This window comes from Mastacembelus armatus, chromosome 7 (assembly GCF_900324485.2).
Source record: "Mastacembelus armatus chromosome 7, fMasArm1.2, whole genome shotgun sequence".
Classification (NCBI taxonomy): domain Eukaryota; kingdom Metazoa; phylum Chordata; class Actinopteri; order Synbranchiformes; family Mastacembelidae; genus Mastacembelus; species Mastacembelus armatus.
In genome coordinates, this window is record NC_046639.1 from 1403758 (window position 1) to 1424227 (window position 20470).

Sequence of the window (20470 nt, forward strand, 5' to 3'; positions counted from 1 at the left end):
ATTTGTTACAGGACGATGACAATGAGCTCAGTGTACTTTAATGGCCAAGCAGTCAGCAGCTCTGGATCCAGCTTTGGAGATTCACTGCATCAATGAGTAGCTGGAAAATCTGCAGAAAGTATGAGAGAGTCATGTCACCATGAACTCCCCAGGACTGTTTCCAACATCTTGTGGAACAGTATGCTGTTCCTAATAAAGTGCTCTGTAAAACATGAACACAGAAACATGAGCAGAACAAACCTGTGCTCATGTTTAGAGCCATAACCTGTTTGTTTGTGTGTAGGAAGGTTAAGCAGTTTGGCTAAATTCCCTTAATTGGATAATATTTCTCATTTACCAGACTGTAATTAATATTTCTGAACAGGATCAGACTACAAATTTAGTAATAAACAAACTAAGGTCAAATTTTTTTACATGTGTAGATTGAAAAACAAGTTAGACTGAAAACAAATATTACTGTTAAAGCAATTTGTCAGTGCTCAGATCTCTGGCTGGCTGATAAAAACATCTTATAGTATTGATGAGAAACTACAAGATGACAAACAGGTTAGATGAGAAACTGATTTTGAATAAATCCCACCAGTTTATAGAAAGTCTTTCCAAACTATCACACTAGCACCCAGGCTCACAAACAAGTCTGTCGTGGTCAAGCTAATTCAAACCCCAGCAGCAGCCACTCCTGTGTGCCTCTTTAGTCATTACCCAGCATGATTAAAGCTCAAGAAAAAGCAGGGACACAACAAGGGCAATTTCAGTGTTTTACGGCCAAAGACGTGCTGCTAGTTAGAACGGGGCAAAAATCAGGCTTCACGAGCTAATGAAAGTGGTTGATTCTCTGTATAAAGGGTGTAAAAGTACAAATAAAAGTGTTAAAAGTGGATATAAACTCCCAGGGTGGAAACATTTTTCTAAAGCAGTGCTGCCTCAGCTTTCTGCAGAATGCAGGGGAAAAGTGGAGGAGCAGCTTTGTCACCGTACTGATATAGTCTAGCGCCATAGCAGAGTCTTACATGAGCCACAGTGAGCTGGAGATAATCTATAATCTAACTATCGATTCAAAAGTGTGAATGATTGTTTAGAATCATAACAAACCTTGTCATTAAATTAAAAGGTACCTTATGGGATTTTCCTGTAGTGATCACATTCAGTGGAAATTACCATAACTCATAAACTGCACCCCTGACTTCTTGTTGATTATGTTCTCATTCTTTATTCATGGTTTTAAATGTGTTTATTGATTGAATGATTATCAACACTATTCAGTATGAACAAATATTATGATTGTAGTTTTTGACTATATATATATGTCTATATGTCTAGACCTAATCAGAAGTCAAAGCAATAATCAATCTTCTTATCTCATATTTGTAGAATTGTTCTAATGTTCTCTTGTTCCCAAAGCAGAACAAAATACAGTGACATTAACTACGACAAGTGGTGTGTCAAGAGAACAGAACAATAACCTGGACACAGCTTCTCCCCTCAGATGCACTGACACAGCAACATATAAAAGATGATGCATGAAGACACAACATGTGTTTGTAACGTTCAGAAGCTACAAAACAGTCACCTCTGGTATCATGTTTAGTTTGCTGGTCATACCTGAACTAAGTGTGTTGGTGATCAGCAGTGCTGGCCTGTACCGACCTCCTTTCACAGGAGGACACTGATTAATAGCCAGATGTATAAAGCTGTCAGATCAAGTACCAGCTTTTGTCTGTCTCGTCTGTGGGCAGGTTTGAGCAACAAAAAGCACTTTGGTTAAGGTTCATAGGTCATGGTTGTGGCTAGATGTGAACAAACATGGCTGAAGTCATTGTGTGCTGCTGCTGCAAAATCAGACGTGCAGCATGGACTGTGTTTGGAGCTCTGTGTCTCTTTAAGCTCTGTTTCTGGTTGCTACTAACTCCTGATGGACGTATTTGTCTTTTGAGCTGCTAATTGTGCCGCTACACTCAGCAGCTCAGTGCTAACTTTGTCTTATTGTGGTCAAAGACGACACTACGAGGGTAGTGAGAGTGAATGAAGGCTTAATGATGAGATGAAACTTGGCTATAAAGATCTGGGGTGATGTGATGAGCTGCAGCTTCAGGTGATAATTTCCTTTTCATACTGTCATTCGATGCATTATTGTTATAAAATATTGATCAAAGTTAAAATTGCTACTTGCTCTCGGGTACGTGTTCATGCTTAGAAAGAAGAAAACACAATGAATGTCAGCAGGACTCCAGTCTCTCACTTCTAACATTTTGTTGACCCGTCTATTCACCCTGACCTTATCTCTTCATGGACTCGATCGCTCTATAATAACATCGGCTGACTTCCTCTTTACCTCCTGACATTCCTGGAGTCATAATTTCCACGACCACCAAAGAGCTTCTTGACAGAAACATTTGCTAAAATGCTCAGACCCTGTTGAGCAGGATCACGTAAAGTAAAACAAACATACATACAAAGACAAATAAAGCAGTAATTGCACAGATATGTGAAAAAAACGTAATATAACTGAGTGATGTGTCTGCTGAGAGAACTGAGGAGTGAGAACATCAGCCACTAAACTTAAAACCATATTAAAGGCAGACTCATCTCTGTGCACAGCACTCGTACACCATCCCTCAGCTCAGCATCCCTGAGTGACTTAATGAGTGACTGACCACATTTGGAGACTGTTTGCTCACGGTGGCAGCTCCTGCTCACGGTGCGACAGGAATAATGAGTGAAAGAGAGAGGTAGAAATGCCGGGATCTGACTCGTCGGGGAAAAAAAACCAAATCACAGGGGATCATCCACCATCATAAAATATGCCTCGCCAAAAATCCCCCGACACTACGTCAGTCTGCGTGGAAACAAAAACAAGCTTCAAACTCATGGACTCATCGGGGCCTCCCTTCAGCTCCGTCATGCAGCTGGTGCCCTTTTCAACTTATCAAAGTGACGATCGTGTCATTAAGGATGTGACGAGCTGCCACGAACCAGCCCGTCTACAACACCTATCCCCCTATTAATCACCCTCACTGATATGAGACCAGCTTGTGCCACTTTGTGTCCCAGTGCCCCCAAACCATGCCTCTGGTACTCTGTCCATGCAGTTTTCATGCAGCGCAGACAAGGGAATTATCTTGCCACACCGCCCCCGTCCTCCTGCTCAGCTCATGTGACAGGACAGGCCTAGAGACACATGGCGTGTCCCGTATTAGTCACACCCCCCCACCACCACCGCCACAGCTACCACCCGACAGCTGACAATTTGTACTAATTTCTGCTTGAGGCAAGATATTAGGTGAATTGGGAATAAATTGTTAATATGCTCATATATATTAACATGACAGTACCACTCAGCCATTAACCTGTGGCAGTGTGTGTGCATGAGGCCCTCATGTTTGAAACCCTGTGTTAACTGCTGGCTGGAAGTGACTTTTCACAAGCCCCCTGAAAATGTCCAGGTCTCTTTGCTCATCTGTATTTCTGGCTCCCTCCTTCTCCCACTCTCTCTGACGTTAGAAACCTACCCAGTGCCGGGGAGAATTTGCATCTTTTTTCTCCTCCTACAGCGGTTTCTAATGTGCATTGTGGGGGAGCTTCGAGCCATGCCAGCTTCTCCTCATTTCTGGCTTCTCAGCCATTCTCTTTCTGTCTCTGTGTCGTTCTGGCAAGCCGGTACTGAGTGAGAAACACAATGATTGTGTTAAGTCCAACAACCTCCCTCCTCCAGTTTTCGCTTTGTCAGTCAGAGAATGGAGAGGAGAGCTCTGTGGCAGAGCAGCCATGTTGATGAGGGTTTCGTTCTGTCCAAATTCTCTACCTGTCAACGGAAAAAGGGCGAACACTCGTAGACGTCAAGCTGCTTATTGCACTTAACAGGTCGTCCTGTGTATGTGTGTGTGTGTGTGTGTGTGTGTGTGTGTGTGTGCACACACGTGAATACATGTATATGTGAGTTATGGTCATTGTTTATGTCACTCTGTTGCAGAGGTGTCGTTCCACAGCTTTAGATAAACGGCCTGCTATCGCCCTGTTCACTCGCTGTAAAAGACCGGACAGTCCCATATGTTACACCACACACTACCAGCTCAGCCGCCACTTTATTGCAGCTGGAGATTTACTGAGGCAAACATCATTTACAAATGTTTTAATTTTGTAGACAATGATTTTTTGTGGACCGATAGATCGTTAGATACATTGTTAGATTGGACAGATTAAAGCGATAGATTGTTGGATTTATTTATGAGCAGGACAAAGTCTGATGATACAGTGACGAGGCTGAGGGACCGAGGTAATAACTGTCTTTCTCGCAGGCCATAGACACGCTGGCATATTTGCTGGAAACACGATTGTACGCCTACATAGTGCATGATTAATAATTAAAATAGAAAAATAGGAATGGACACAATGAAAAATTCATCCTAGCGAAATGCTGTGCAAATATGTTGTTCCTGTTTAATGCCATATTAGAGTTAAGGTTTCAGAATTAAAATCAGAGCAGAACATATCGGACCAGCACATTTGGATTTGATGTGCAATTATGAACGGCAGAGGAGCAAACTCTAAATGGAGCTGGAACATAGTGTATTTCTGTGATAAAGGACGGTGCGGTGGTTAGTACCGTTGCCTCACAGCGATACTGTTCTGGGTTAGAATCCCGTTCAGTCCAGGTACTCCGACTTCCTCCCCCAGTCCAAACACGTTGGGGTGAGGCTAATTGGTGACTCTAAATTGCCTGTAGGTGAGCATTTGAGTTTTTGTCTTTATGCGTCAGCTCTGTGATAGACTGGGGATCTGCCTGGGGTGTACCCCACCTCTTATCAATGTCAGCTGGGATTGGCTCCAGCACCCCCCTGTCCCTAGATGATGGATGGATGGAAGATCTTTAATTTATATCTCGAACACCTTGACTGGCCACTGAACATTGACAGGTGATCTGATGAGCTCTGTGATTGGTGCATGAGGCTCAGCTCCTCTTTAAGCCTCTCACCCATCGTGTCAGCACTTTCTCTCCAACTGTATTCTTTCAGACAGATCATTGCATCCTTCCACTCCTGTCCTCTCTTGCCTTTCTGTCTCTCATCCCATCCCTCACTACCAAATGAAAGAGAAACCCCAGTGTGTCTGAGGATGGCTGGCAGCAGAGCCAGAGGTGGAAAGATAAGAAGAGAGAGGGAGAGGAGAAGAAGGCAAAGCGAAGGAATAAGAAAAGAAGGGGAGAGGAGAAAAAGCACCCTGCTCTGACTGTAAATGGTGTGAAAGTAGTGGAGAGTGTGTGCTGGAGGTATGATTAGTTTCTGTTAGGACTCTGTGGGAAGGAAACTGAAGAACCACCATAGTTGGGCTATTAGTGCACAGCAGGGTAAAACTTAAGCTCCTCTAAGTCTGTATGTAATAATGTTAAAAATCCAACTGAAAGCAACAAGCTTAGAGAAGCACTTCCTGTACGCTCTGTGCCTTTTCGTACAGATCAGTTGGGCACCTGTCTGCTCCATTCTTGTGTGTTCAATGCTCAATCAACAGAAAAAGGTCTTCACAACATGTTTTTATCAGCTGCCCTGGTCAAAAACAAGTGTATTTCTTATTGTTTTCTTCAGGTGTGATTCAATTTGCAATATTCCTTTTGTTTCATAGTTGTATATGCGACCAGCAAGAAAAAGGCTGCTGATATTAGACAAATAACCATGTTAGCTTCTTTTACTGACAGTCCTGCCCTTATTATTTCCTATCCCACCTGTATTTCAGCACACAATGAAATCTGCTTCGGCTGCTCCTTAACTGTGGCTTTTATTCATTAGTGGTTAAGTTGTAAATGCTGTCCAAAAGCATCTTGTACTTAAGCACATCTCCTTCCTATTGACCTTAAAGCGCCTTCAAACCCACAGTCCAACTAAATGGGTGTTTTCACTTGTGCTGCCTGATTAGACCTGTACTTAGGAATGTGTACAGACTGCTTGTTATTGACACCTCCGTCACTCTCCACCTGTTAGGGTGAGACAGATTACACCTTTAACACTCTCATTAGTACATGGAGTTTAATGACATCTAATTGGTTAAGGTAACTCTTACAGTTGTTCCTGTGTCATGATTCCTGGAGTTTTTTCTTTCTACTATCAGACTATCAGTCTTCCCTGTACTGGTCATTTTCCTCTTGCCATATTATCCGTTGTGCTTCTGAGCTGTAGCTTTAGAGCCATTTGTTCTTCTTCTTTTTTTTTTTTTTACCTAGTTTTAGCTGTGAATTACCTTCTGTTTTGGAATTTGTGGCCCAATTTTAGACCTTAGATTGGACATATACCGTTACCTGTGTGTCATTAGCGTCCTCTCTCACTTCGCCTGGACTCACACTAAGCCTCTTGTGTCCTTAATATATCTGCATACATCTGCCAACCTGTGTGCCTTTCTGTCTGCACTTGGGTCCTCTCTTCCTTATTACCATCCCTTCTACAATTTCGTGACAGCCTGATTTGTGTGCTTACCTGTGTGGGTGTACTCTATGTAAATGGCGCGTGGTTGACGTCTCCCTGCGCCTTAAGCTGGGACAACTTTGTAATTCTAGCCACAGCACCACCCACCATCTATCTGGGCAGAGGTCTAATCAGCAGACTAACTGCAAAAACCTGCGTGGGTGAGCACAGCCTTTTAAAGAGGCAGGACATTGCCCAGATGATTCTTCTTTTTGCATATCCCTTTGGCTTTCACAGCCCCGCATTTTTGGAAACATTTTTGCTTTTTTTGTGAGAAGAAATCACACCAAACTTGGTGCAGCACAGCAAATATTAAATATTTGCTTCAGGCAGCTTGTATGAATCACTTCAGACCCACCAGGGAAGATATTAAAGAACTCAGTGGCAGTTGAGGAAAAAAAAAAAAAACACATAGTACAAAACCACTTATTTATGTGGTACATATTTCAGTGTTCTTTCAGCTTTCTTAACAACAGCATTTGTATTGTTTTTCAGAAAGGTACAATCTACCAACATCAGGAGCTTCAAGGAAATCTGTGGGCTGCGTTGTGTACATATTTATCTATTTTTCATGCAAGCGACTGTATATATCTGTCCTCCATATTTCTGTGGTCAAATATTATTCTACACATCCTGGAAATCAATACTGTGGGATTCTTGAGAGGTTTGCTTGTATGTGAAAGCAAAAACATATATTCCTGACATTGATTTCTATCTTTTGAAGAAGTATCTGTAATTTAAATCCCACAAGACCAATTAGCAACCGATTAGAAAAGGTAAAAGGTTCCTACAATCTCACGACGTCTGTTTAATCACAACTGTAGACACAGCACAAATATTGCTGTGTAAAGGAGAAATTCAGCTTAATTTAGTATTTTGCTCCACTATTGGTTTGGAGAGTCAAAGAACAATGAAGAACATGGAGAAAAAAGGCATGACTCCTTTGGGAAGAGTGAAAACGTGACTCACGATGATCTTTGTCGATAAGGCATCTCACAGTTTTAACCAGCACTAATGACTAAATGCTACAGTATCGTCTGTGAAGACGTAACCACACATGCAGTCGGTCTTCCTGGTCAGAATTGTTTTCCATGACTTAAGATCTTAAGATGTATTGAGGACACGCTGCTAGTTTGATTTCTTCAAAATGTCAGAATCTCTGGATGGTTTCAAGGACCGAGGGACTGAAACGTTGTGTACTCGTCAATAAAATGCAAACTGGGAGGTGCAGTCCCAGAACTTTATGCGTTGATTGATCCAAATAGTTTTTTTCTTTAGTACTGAAATGAAAAACTAAACATTTTCGGTTGAATTTCCTTGAAATGATAAAGCTTGTAATATTTACATTAAGTCAAAGGAAAAAGATTAGTTAATTAAACTCCTGCGTGTTTTACAGTGTAGAAAGATACTTTAAATACACACAGAAAATCCAAGAGGAAGCCCAGTTATTTCCAGGACATCTTTCATAGATGAAAAATCTCATTAATTAATCTGAACCAAAATAAGCATAAAACACTCAGTGAGGGATTGAGTGATTTGTGCTTTTAATGCAGCCCACAGAGTATTTACAGTGGTGTTCTGCTAGGATTAGTTGTGTGAGAGGATTAGTGAAGCTGCATTACTGCTGTTTTATTTAACTCACAACAGCAAAAGACTAAAAATAAAAGCCTCTTACCCACATTTAGGCAACATGAGAGGCCAGGCCTGACAGCTAGACAAACATGATGTTTGTGTCCTCTTTAAAGACCTGTGCCGGAAAGGGATGCGTTTAAACACGTAAACACATACTTTCTCATGCACGCAACTTTCTGTGCTTAATCTATAATCTAGTAATCTGATGAAAGTTGCCCTGTGCAGCATATGTTCTTCATGGAAACACTGTCATATTAGTCAAGGCGATGGTTTTAGTGAGAGTGAAGCATATGCAGGTAGTGGTGGGATCAACAGAGTGGGAAACTCACGGAGAGCGAGAGGATAAGATTAATGCAAAAAGGCTGGCAGAAAGAGAGAGGGACAGTGAAAGAGAAAATGAGAGAGAGATTTGCAGAGGCAGCACATTACCTCTCTTTCTCTCTCTCTCTCTCTCTCTCTCTCCACCACGCTCGCTTTACTTGCATCAGCATTGATCACAGTACATCAGTAAAGTAAAGAGCACCCCATCCATCAGTGCATGGCTTGGGTGCTGCTGTTAAGAATGCTAAAGCTGCTCTCGACAGTGGGCAGAAAAAAAGCACAATCATATGCATGAACATAAGCATCTAAATAGGGGCACTGTTAATCCAGACTGCATGTAATGATTGTTCATGGTTTCATAAATAACACTTGCCCCAATCACATGGCTGTAGGCTCGGTTTTACATCAAACCACACGTTCAACCCTCTTTCGGTTTTGGTTCTGCTATTTTTCTCATTCTGCTGCTTCACTCTTCAGCACACATTCAAACATTTCAGACAACTCTCCCATGTTGCCGTTTTCTAATGGTGGCGGTGCATTATCTCTACATGAAGCTAATGGAAACACTACTTAAGGTTGACTTCTAATGGATTGTTTTGGAAAATCAAAGTACGAACTTGTATGGCTAAATTTTTCATGCCTACAAATATGACTCCCCTATATAGGTTAAGTATGTTGCATTAATTATTCACATAGCTTCGAGCGTGCCTGCTCTATTGAATAAAAGTCTGGAAATAGGTTATTCTACTTTACATCCCACAAAAGAGAAGACAGGCAACACTCGGGGACCATAAACATGTTAGTAAAGAAGCCAAAGGTAAAAAATGGTGTTGCAGGGTTTTGCTGCACAATATAATGACATTAATCCTTCCAAATTATTCATGGGGTACAGCAGGAGAAACAGAAACTTTGGCTGGATCTCTGGCCTCCTGAAAACCTGTCTCAAATATCTAAATGGTTCAAAAAGTACCACCCAGCCATTTGTTTCCCTTCCAAACATCTGGTCTTTTGCAGAGTCTCTTGAGACGGTGAATCAGAATGAAAAGTAAAGGGAAACTGGGGCAAATGGACCCCAGTGAGGCAGAGCAAAACACTTTGATGTGCTTTTTGAATATTACACAATAACATTCAGGGAGTCATGTTGTTCAGAGTTAATAAGTATATACAACTAATAACCAATAGTTAGCTGAATTAATAAACATCTACTAATTGCTGCACTGCGTGGTTCTGTGATTTCACGTCCCAGTCCAGAGTCACAAACTTCAGGTCAGTTCGAATATAAAATTAGTAAATTGGGTAAATCATCTTAACGGCGACAGCGAGAAATAACAGATAATAACAGCATCTGCTACAGAATATTTTCTTCTTTTTTGCATCTAGATTTGTACTTTCCTTATTCCTACTCCTGTCTGCACATTCAACAAGAAGATTTTCTAACTTATTATGGATTAAGGCGCATATGCTGAAAAACATTTTTCATCAGAAGATTTTATGATTATTTAGTTCAATACGGGCAAAAAGTAATATGATATAAGAGCTGTACCATCACTCAGGTGATCTACGTATCTTATTCTTGTTAGATTTAGCAAAGTATAGGCTTCTGGCTAAGGGCGAGAGATGAACCAACAACTTCCAAGTCTGAAAGTGAGCTCCCGTAGTCATCCTTGACTCTAATGAAAGGAAATTATATGTATTGGTTATACACATTTCAGCACATCTCCCCCGACTTGTCAAAAGCCAACGTGAAAGGGCGATTCCCACCTCAATGTGACTTTCATGTAAAGTAAAGCCAAAAGAATTGCAGACACGGAATTGGAAATTCAAATGCACGTATTCGTAAGACTGTGTTCCTATGAATACCAAAGGCAAGTATTGTACAAACACACAGGAACAAAACCACTGCGCCACCCACCAGGCAAATACCTCTGGAGGACAAATTGGAAATTGAATCATAAACTATAAAGAGCCAAGGTTGAGTTCAGCTGCGGAAGAAAAGAGAGACGGGATGGAGGTGGAGAGGAGAAAAGAATGAACGGCTGCATTAAATAAAAGTTCACTCTTTCTATCCTGCCCCTGCAGAAATTCATGCTGTGCTACCTGATTGAAATTTCCTGGTTTAATAGCTGTGAAATAAAGTAAAAGTTGGGAACTGGAGGAAAGAGAGAATATGAAACAGACGGTAAGAGAGAGAGGGATGGAGTGGTAGTGGAATGACAAAGGAGAGAGAGGGAGACCCAAAGACCAACACATATGTTGATCTAATGGAAATAGAATTACTTTATGACTCGTAAAAACTGCAATCAAAACTAATTAGTCATTACTCTTTTAATAGTGTATCCCTGTAGTTCTCTTGCCAACCTGTTAACCCGCTCTGTTGTTACCCTCCTAGTTCCATACAGCGGCTCAGCCAAAGGCAGAGAGTCAATAGAGGTTTTAGTTTTGCTTAAGAAAACACAAAGTTGTACCAGGCTGGGCGTACGCCGGGTTGGCCGACGAGCTAACAGGTAACGATTAGCTCTAATGAATGCAATGAGAGGGTCCCAATGAGGTGATCTCTCTGTGCAGCAAGAGGAAACTTCCCAATTTACACCAATTACTGCGAGCACATTACCAGACAGTGAATGTAGCACCCAGACACATGCAGTACTGTAAATGTGTTCGGCTTTTCCCGTGGGTGAGTGTTAATGCCTTCTCTGCATCTTTCTCAGGTTCTCGACACTTGAGGAAAATCGAAGGATTGAAACGTCGTGTACTTGTCAATAAAATGCGAAAGAGGCGATGTTCTTAGTGGGATTGTTTCTGTGTTATTTGTCCTGATGAGGCGTTTTATACTCAGAACAGTGTAGACTTCTAACGGCTACTGTGGATCACAATACGTTTTGTGTTTTTTCAATTTCATGTTTATAGCTAGGTTAGCGGAGTGACTGTTTTCCTCTCTGTTGTTTCGGCCACATTATCAATAGCTACTGATTATTTTTACATTCAGGCATCCTGACTTTGGTGATCTGCTGACTTTTCTTCTTGCACCATCAACAATATAACACTTTTCTTGTAAAATGTCTCGGCAGTGCGGTTGTTACCGTGGCGGCCTCACAGCAAGAAGGTTCTGGGTTTGAATCCCGTTCCCTTTCTGTGTGGCGTTTGCATGTTCTCCCCATGTCTGTGTGGGTTTTATCCAGGCACTCTGGCTTCCTCCCACGGTCCAAAGACGAGCAGTTTGGGGTCAGGTTGATTGGTGACCCTAAATTGCCTGTACTGTAGGTGTGAGTGTCTGTCTCTATGTATCAGCCCTGCGATGGACTGGTGATCTGTCCAGGGTGTGTACTGCCCCCCAATGTCACCTGGGGTTGGCTCCAGTAAAAATATTTGAACAATAATATACTTATAGTACTAAACGTGTAGTGCTGTTGCTCATCAATATTTATATTTTCTGTTGGGTAATGTATTCCTCCACACTAAGCTCTTTCACATATTCATTACATTATATTCCATTTTTAGATTTGTGAATTAACAGCACACTTTTGATCTCATGAACTCATCTCACACCCAGAATTAACACACAACACACACAAAGTGCAGACACAGAATTAGATATATGCACAGCACATGGCCGGTCCTTAGTAACCCAATCACACTCTCACGGTCCGCTTTGTTTATCTGTCGACCTGGTTCTTCAGGCGTAGGCCATGAATCATACTGCCTCCTAGCAGAGTGCATCACGCTGTCTGGCATCACCTTTCTACTTTCATAGATATTCATTTTCTGCACTTGGTGAAAAATAACAGCTATAACCACTCTTCCCCCTGGTAGAAAAGCCATTTTGGATGCCTTGTGATCTTCTTCCTCAATATTTCAGCATACAGGCAGTCTCACTGACAGACATTAGAAAATAGATTTCTCATCTCCACATCCTTTTGAATATTTGGTGGAATCATGTCTGAGTAGGAATAAACACAGAAGATTATCCTGTGATAGACTACAAAAAGGCCAGAGCGCCTGTAGCCAGTTATCAAATACACTCCTGTAATAACTGAGTTCATCATAGTTAAAACAACGTGTGTGTTATCAAGGACACACTGATTGGCGAAGGTGAGTTTATGTAAATGTGGTTCCTTGGAATTTGTCAACAACACCAATTGAAGTGGGGCGAGAGAGAAAAAGAGCGTGAGAGAGCTGCAGTATGTAACGCCAATGATGATGAACAAATGGACGGATCAGAACTAGCGGCTGCCTTTGTTGCTGCAGGGCAGTGGGATAAAGATCATGACATCGTCAGTGGAAACTAGTGCAACAGTTGGATAACGAGCAACATTTGGCCATAGGGCAAAATGGTAATTTTAAACATGACCTACAGTACTGGGACTAAAAATAGTGTTGAAACTACCTTTACTGTTTATACTGTGGTGCAATGGTCTCCTCCATTCTGTGGCATATCTTTAGTCAGAACAATAAAGTGTAATATATCCATGCTTCTCTGTGATGGACTGGTGACCTGTCCAGGGTGGACCCCTGCCTTTCACCCGAAAGAGAGCTGGGATAGGCTCCAGCAGATCCCTGGGACCCTGGTTAGGACTAAGGGGGTACAGCTGGTGGATGGATGGATATACATCGTTTTTTCGACCATAGTGGAAGTTGCAAAACAGTAATTGCAGTTTTAAGGTGCCATTTTCTTGCTTATGTCTTCCATAGGTTTGATAGTATAAAATGTTAAAAATAAAATATATAATTTTTCCAAGACGTGTGTTTGAGTCAATCAACAGAAGCTTTATTTGCATGCATTAAAGAGACCCCTGCCTCCTGAGGTACGGGGCATATGGGTGGAGGTAAACAGCCCTCTGCAGCTGTTTCACTCCAAAGTCCCATTGTGCTGTGATCAAATCCCTCTGGAAATTATACCCCACCTGCGTTTTCCACTTTGTCTGGAAATATGTCTCATAAATCCTGTATGCTAAGACTTTTAACTTCCTAGCTGTGCTCATAATATTGTGTGGGGTTTTTACGATCACCCATACGAGGCAGTTTCTGATCTGTTTACTGTATGTATGTATAACTATTCTGTCTGTATAGTGTATATATTAGTAAAGCTTGTTTTATGATATTTCTTCATAATATTTAGGACCAAAGATTTCTACAACTCAAACTTATTAAAAGATATTGGGAAAGACTGTAGTAACTATTAATAAAAAGCCGAACATTATTAACACATGAACTCCATTTTCCTGATCAACTGATCAACCTCGCTAATAAAAACCATTCTCGCCTGTGTAAACACTGAACCCTGGCGTTTGATTTAAAGCTTTTGGTGCGATATGAACATACAGTAATTTGTGATTTATCCATAATGTTTGCACAAGACTGGATAACACTGAACGATGAATTTATTCTTTGTTTACTGTCCGACTCCTAAAGATTAGCTGACTGTTTGGCATCACTCTCTTTCTCTGAATGAACAGAAACGCTCGCTCTCCCTCTCATGACATGTGAATTAAAAGTGGTAGGGAATGCTGGGATGTTTGTCGGCATTAAAAATTGCACGTTTGTAAGTTTGAGCTTGAATTTTTCAGGAGCCATATGTTGCTGTGATGTAGACCAAGCACAGAGTGCAGCTTTACTCTGGAGCAGCCTCTAAGGAGGGCAGACAGCCTGTCTCCACACATCACATTAGGGAGCCTCTGTGAGTCTGCATACATGTTTGTGTGGGTCTTTGCATGTGCGCTTTCTGCAGGCCCGTGTGCACGGCTGCCTGAATGCACATGTCCCTTCTGAGCTCGTATGAGAGCGGTTCATCTTATCATCCCTGTATGTCTTTCTCCTCACATCTCTATTTCCCGTCTTGGCAGAGCGAATGCCTTTCAGGGTAGGTTAAGTTCTTAGTAGCCTCTAATCAGTGACGATGTATGGAGATTGCAGCCTATAGACTGAGAATCAATGACTCGACAGCGTGTGGTGAAGTGATCAGCATAATCGCTGTTCTGCTTTACTTCAAAATCCAAGCCAAGCTGTTTCTCCAAGACTCTTGGTAAAGCCACTCAGACATTTAGCCAAGGCCTAGACTTTGTCATCAACTCAGATCTCTTCATTGCAGGCGATCTGAGAACCCGAGCTCTGTGGCCTGGGTATAAAGCCTGTAATTTTCACATAGTCCTGCAGCAATGTACAGAATATAATAAAGTATGTGAATAAGAGAAACAGACAGGAAGATGGATGGTTTAACAGATGCAGGGACACCAGTGGCAAAGGAGAAGCATCTTTTGCTGTTTTGGCCTAAGAGACGAAAAAATCTGGAGTATGTGAACAGAAAGTACGATGGCGTGCACATATATTCACACACACACACACACGGGTACATTTCTACCTCCTCAACAACGGACTGTCGGACTGTGCTGACCAAGTGTGGTCCATTATGTCTGATCATTTCAAAAGAAAACCCACATGAAATACCCTTTTTCCTTTCATAAGTGCAAAACTGCTTTTGTAATATTGTCAAGAGAGGACTGCAAACAGAGCTGATACACCAAAACAATAAGGATCCTTTAACTACACTGTGTTTGCACTCTCTTAACACTGGAGTGACCTAAAGTTATAACTATCTACGATAAACAATGAAGTATATAACTGATACCCATATGTATGTACTGTACTGCATACAGTGTATCTAAGCAGCTATTAATGTAGACAGCTAATACAGTAGTGGCCACTTTGGTTTTATTATAGTTGCAGAAATCTTCCAACATTTTTCAACACATCATCACAGCTTTATGTTTAAGTAGTAAAACCTTAGCTGTGCGTGTTTTTCCTGTTCCCTAAGCCACTGTTACTGTCCCTGTTAAGTGGGTGTGGGGGAACTGCAGCAGGACACTCCAGGTGCTGAAAACCATTAGGATTTGGACTAGACACCATACTACTGACACCGTTTGATGGCAAACAGACCCACTCTGCCACAAGTTGCACCTGGAGTTTCTCTCAGAGCACTCTTCAGGCTTCACTTTGAGTATTGGATTTTAGGATTCACTGAGCCTCAGAACTATCGAACCCACATCCACAGAATTTCCAAGCTGTCCCCTAACACACTGTGTTGTTTCATCAGAGACACTTGGCGTCCATTTCTTTAGAGTCATTCAGTCCGTGTTTGACTTGAAAATTCACCAGGGACTCAAAACTAGGGCTGCAGCTATCTATTATTTTTGGAGTCGAGTGTTCTACAGAATATTTCAACGACTACTCGGGTAATCGGATAAAACTGACTCTTGCATTTTTAAACATTGATACTGTTGTGTAAACGACATGTTGCCTTAAAATGACGTTACCTTGTGTCGGCTCCGCTGGGTGAGCTGGTCTGGTTCACAACCGGATGTGTTCTGTCCAGATGTTGAAGCATTGACGAAGTGCTGTTGTGGTTCTCCGGTTCTACTTTACAGAACACACATTGCACCGTGTTGTCGTCTTTTTTAAGTCTGAATTGATCCCAAACAATGATCCCCAGGCAGAGCAGGTCCGATAACGCAAGTGATAGTAATTAAACGAATACTCGAGGCAAAGAAAAACTGCTACAGTAGATATTGCACAAGGTTTAAGGAGGAGGATGAGTTCATCGCTGCACTCGTCACGCACTGTGGTGCCACATTCAGGAGGATTGAATAGAACGACTTAATCACTCAATCTGCCCAATACATTACAACATTTTTGCAGCAAATACGTGTGTGTACTTGTACTTCTATCTTTGTGAGAGCCATTCTGACCATAGTTGTATCAAAGCGAGGACACAGTCATCACTTTTTCAGACTCCTGTTTGAAGATCAAGGCGTGGTTTTAGGGTTAGGCACTTAGACGTGATTAGGTTACAGTAAGGTGCTAGGAAATGGATCATGTCATTAAGTGTCCTCACAAAAATAGAGGTCCCAATGTGTGTGTGTGTGTGTGTGTGTGTGTGTGTGTGTGCATCAACCTTGAAGTGGCCTGAGGGATTGTATTCAGTAATTATGATTAGACAGTTTTCTCCACTCAGACAACCAGCAACCGGATAAAACTGTAACTCCCTGATTACAACTTATTCAACAATCAATCACCCATAAACAAGAGCACACAGGCTCTACACATATATACACACACACACACACACACACGACTGTGTCACCAAAATACACCACTCTTAATGCCTTTTCTTCAGGGGCTGGTGTGATGACAGGTGAGGGCGACAGAATTTACAGGGTCACAACCTCTAAACTTTTCTTATCGTGTGACTTTGCTGATCATCTCTTTCACCTGGTGTTTTCACTGTTTTCATTCATTTGTGCAGACCTCAGCACTTCAGTAAACGCACAGTGATACACCACAATGAGAAAGTCTCCTTCCTCACGCTTTTCACCATCTTTTCCATTTATGAAAATGCCCTTCCCCTGTCAGGAGTCTCTCTGTGAGCGCAGGATATCATGAGAACGGCACAGTCGATTTTACACACAAACAGATACGACACATATACGCACGTACAAAGCCGCTGTTGTAAATACTCTCATTCCTCCAAGGACGTGCACATTGACTGCAGGCACGCACAAACTCACACAAACAACCTTGTGGTGTGAATATTATGATGAGACGTTTTCAGTCTCAACACCGAAGGCCAAAGGCTGGATGTACTGTCCAAGGTGCTGCATTCATTTTGAAGCATTAAAGAGAAGTCGGAGTCATCACTCATTTTCAGTCACTCAGTAACGAAACAGTCATACAAGACAGATGTTGGGACATACAGCAACGAGTGCAGCATAAACATGTTTAGCAGCAGTGACGTCAATGACAATGACAAAGTCGGACGGTTCAGAGGAAGGGCAGCTTGTGCCTCCCACTCAGTCTTGACATGAAAGCCAAAGGCAGACCTTAACATTTTCAAGCCATCACTGCCTATCATGTGTAGTTAACACCAAGCACAACATCCACTATCATCACTTCTTGGCTTTATCCTCAGGTGTTTTTGTCATTACCAATTATTTATTTTGGCTGAGTAGGTTTTTTAATATGCTAGTCATATCCATGGTTTGGTCCTTTATTTGCTCTACAAGTCTGAAGGAGCAGCCTTGAATTACCCTAAAAAAAAAAAGCTGGAAAGTCAAAGATCTTCAACTTTGGCACTGTCAAAATCCAGACTGAGGATTCAGTAGCATCATTGCCCTTTAAGGCCTGTATAGTCACATGGGGTCGTGTTTTCATTCATTTATTAGCAGATTCATCTGTATTTACGTGATCTGCATAAATAAAATATTTCAAATATATTTTAGTGTAACGACAGATTGAAACTCCATTGCTTCGCCTACAAAACCCTCCACAAACCACATGAACTCCATCCACCACCAGACTCCTTCCCATGGCCTCTGTTCCTCAGCTGCCGACCCAGGATGCCGTCTCAAATTAGCCCCCTTACTCTGAAACATTTCCATCAGCCTCCACTGCTAATTAGCATTTGTTAGCATCAGGCTCGAAACTGGTATTGCTGGATGTATCGTTAGGTTTTGATATTTTCACTGAAGAAAGGAACCTTTTAGATTGAGAAGCAGACTTTCCTGTCATGATCCGCAATTTTGGACTTCCTGTTTTGTTTTATTTTTTGGATCATGACAGGAACTGGTTTGGTTGTTTTGTGTTGCTTGTTTTGATTGCTGATCTGTGTCACCTGCGGGCCTGGCTTAAGTAGCTGGGTTCGTGGGGACACAGATCGCCGGATTGTTTGTCTATAACTCCCGTGTGGATTCACGCTACGACAAGTAAGTGTTTCATTGAGTACTGGGTTTGGCTTAGATCGGAGGAATCTGAAGCTTACGGCAAATGTACTTTTTCTTGTCGCTTCCCTGTGACGGCTCGGATGAGCTAACTCATGACTGTGCTTTCCACGAAGAGGAATAGACTCGACGTGGGGGACGCCTTTCTCTTTTGTGGATTACTTGTTGACTGTTGTCACCTTTAGTTACAGGAACATACTGTGCTCTCACTCCGGAGGAGTCCCGGGTGCGAGCACTGTTTGCTTTGTTTTGTCATTACTACATTCAATAAACTTTTCTTAATCTGCTTCCGTTTCCTGGTCGCTTGTGTTAGACGAGGTTACGATCCATACAATTTGACTTAAATCATGACATTTCCAAGTACAATACAATAAACTGCTAACATTAGAATGATTATAAATCAACAGTAAAACTGAATATATTCAGTAAAGGGAGGATGGAGCTGGGTAATAAACTGGTAGTTCTGTTTAAAATAGTTTGAAACATCACATATTGTAATGCAATTCATTTTATTAATGCATACTTCATAAAATAAATGAGGAAGTTACCTCCCTAATGCCTCATCAGCAAAAATGTTAATATTATTAGCAGGTTCACAAAAACACATAGAGGTTCATATTCATATTTGCATCTGGCCTGCATAACCACAGGCACATAAAAAGCCCTGATTCAGGTAAGAGGTACAATGTGCTCGCTATTAAAGCTTTTTTCCCAGAGGTAGGTCATTTTCAGTGTCACACACAGGTGATCGTTACAAACCAGAGAGGCGAAGATACCCAACATTCACACAGAGAAATGAACTGGAAAATAGTAAGAGGCCTCTGGGTTCAATCATGCTCGTCACTCAGTCACTTGGCCCACATGGGAGGGGGGGGTATCATGCGACCAAGGATTTCTAATCCATAAGGCTCAGTGCTTACTGTCTGTGCTGTAACCTACAGGCTTTATCGGAGAGTCGCCCCACCCCAACGGGACTGCAAAGACGTGAAAACCCCTAAACCGAAAAGAGAGTTTCTTTTTCTTTTTATCGAATCACAACTGTTCCTGTTTTTTATTGAAGAACTTTTTGCATGTTCTTCCTGGCAACCTGCCTTCGTCATCTCATATTTCATCATGAATCCAGTCACCGCATTCCCTCGGGGAGCACGCGGCCTATTCACTCCAACTCCACAACATGTGAAAAGAAACTGGCTGCAGTGGCTGCATGCAGTGCTGATCTACAGTAGAACAGATCCAAAAACCATGATATACACACAAACACTGACTGAATATGGTCTGTACACACACACACACACACACACACACACACACACCTGGATGGGCATATGGAACACACATGTACCTACCTGTGTGACTCCTGTGTGCATGTGTGAGGGAGGCCAGACAGAGGGACAGCAGTAGACTCCACACACCTACTCCACAAATGCAAGGACCCCGTTCCCGCATTCTGCCAGAAAGAAGCAAGAACACACATCAACAAATAGTCCAAACACACTGTGAGGTATACTGCATGGCTTTGTTCAGGGGTTGTTGGTAAATTTGTCGAGTGAATCTCAACAACTACTGGATGGATTATGATGAAATATGGTTCAGGGTGATGCTCCTTTGACTTTTCTTTTGGCACCATCACCAGATCGATATGTTTGTTTTTCCAGTACTGTGCTTATACTTGCAAAACCCATGACATTCAACTTCAGGATCAACTGTACCTTATGTTTAGCATCAATTAGCATATCACCCACTAAGCATCAACATTTAAGCATTGTCAGTGTGGGCATGTTAGCATGCTGCTGTTAGCATCAGGCTCAAAGAACAACAGTGTTTAAGTCCACCCTTGCAAAGCTGCTAGCTGTTGTTGACGCTTGTTAAAGATGGCGTCCCTAAACTTTAGACACCTTCCCAGGGTGGGTGTAAATCATATAGACCCAACCAGTCTTCACAGACTCCCTGCAGCACCTTTCTCTCACCTTTACACCAGGCAAAAAATGTTCTTTAGAAGATATTCAAACAGAAGGTGAGAGACAGAAAGAGATGAGGAGACGAGAATGTCATTATGGGTAGAGTTGGAAACTTGTGTTTAATCTTGGCAGCCAACAGTAAAATGGCATCAAAAGCAGAGATTATCCAAGTTCTGCTACTATAGTCTACATCTTTGTCCAGTGATTAACTTTTGTGTTTGTGTATCTGAGTAGTTGCAAATATACGACGTCTGTTGAGTATTGTAATCCAAACCAAAGCAGTCCAAATCCTTTACAACCTACACAGGTCTAACAAATGCCTCCTGCCAACACACACACACAC

At 41.9% G+C, this 20470-nt stretch overlaps 1 protein-coding gene across 1 annotated transcript in view; it reads right to left on the minus strand.

Annotated features, from left to right (window-relative positions):
• LOC113145883 (chemokine-like protein TAFA-2) overlaps window positions 1–19615 on the minus strand; it is a 35236-nt gene extending 15621 nt beyond the window's left edge. Inside the window, exon 1 of the mRNA XM_026333023.1 lies at window positions 19516–19615. Coding sequence (XP_026188808.1) covers window positions 19516–19615 — 100 coding nt within the window. The remainder of the gene's footprint in view (window positions 1–19515) is intronic.
• Between the last annotated feature and the right edge of the window lie 855 nt (window positions 19616–20470).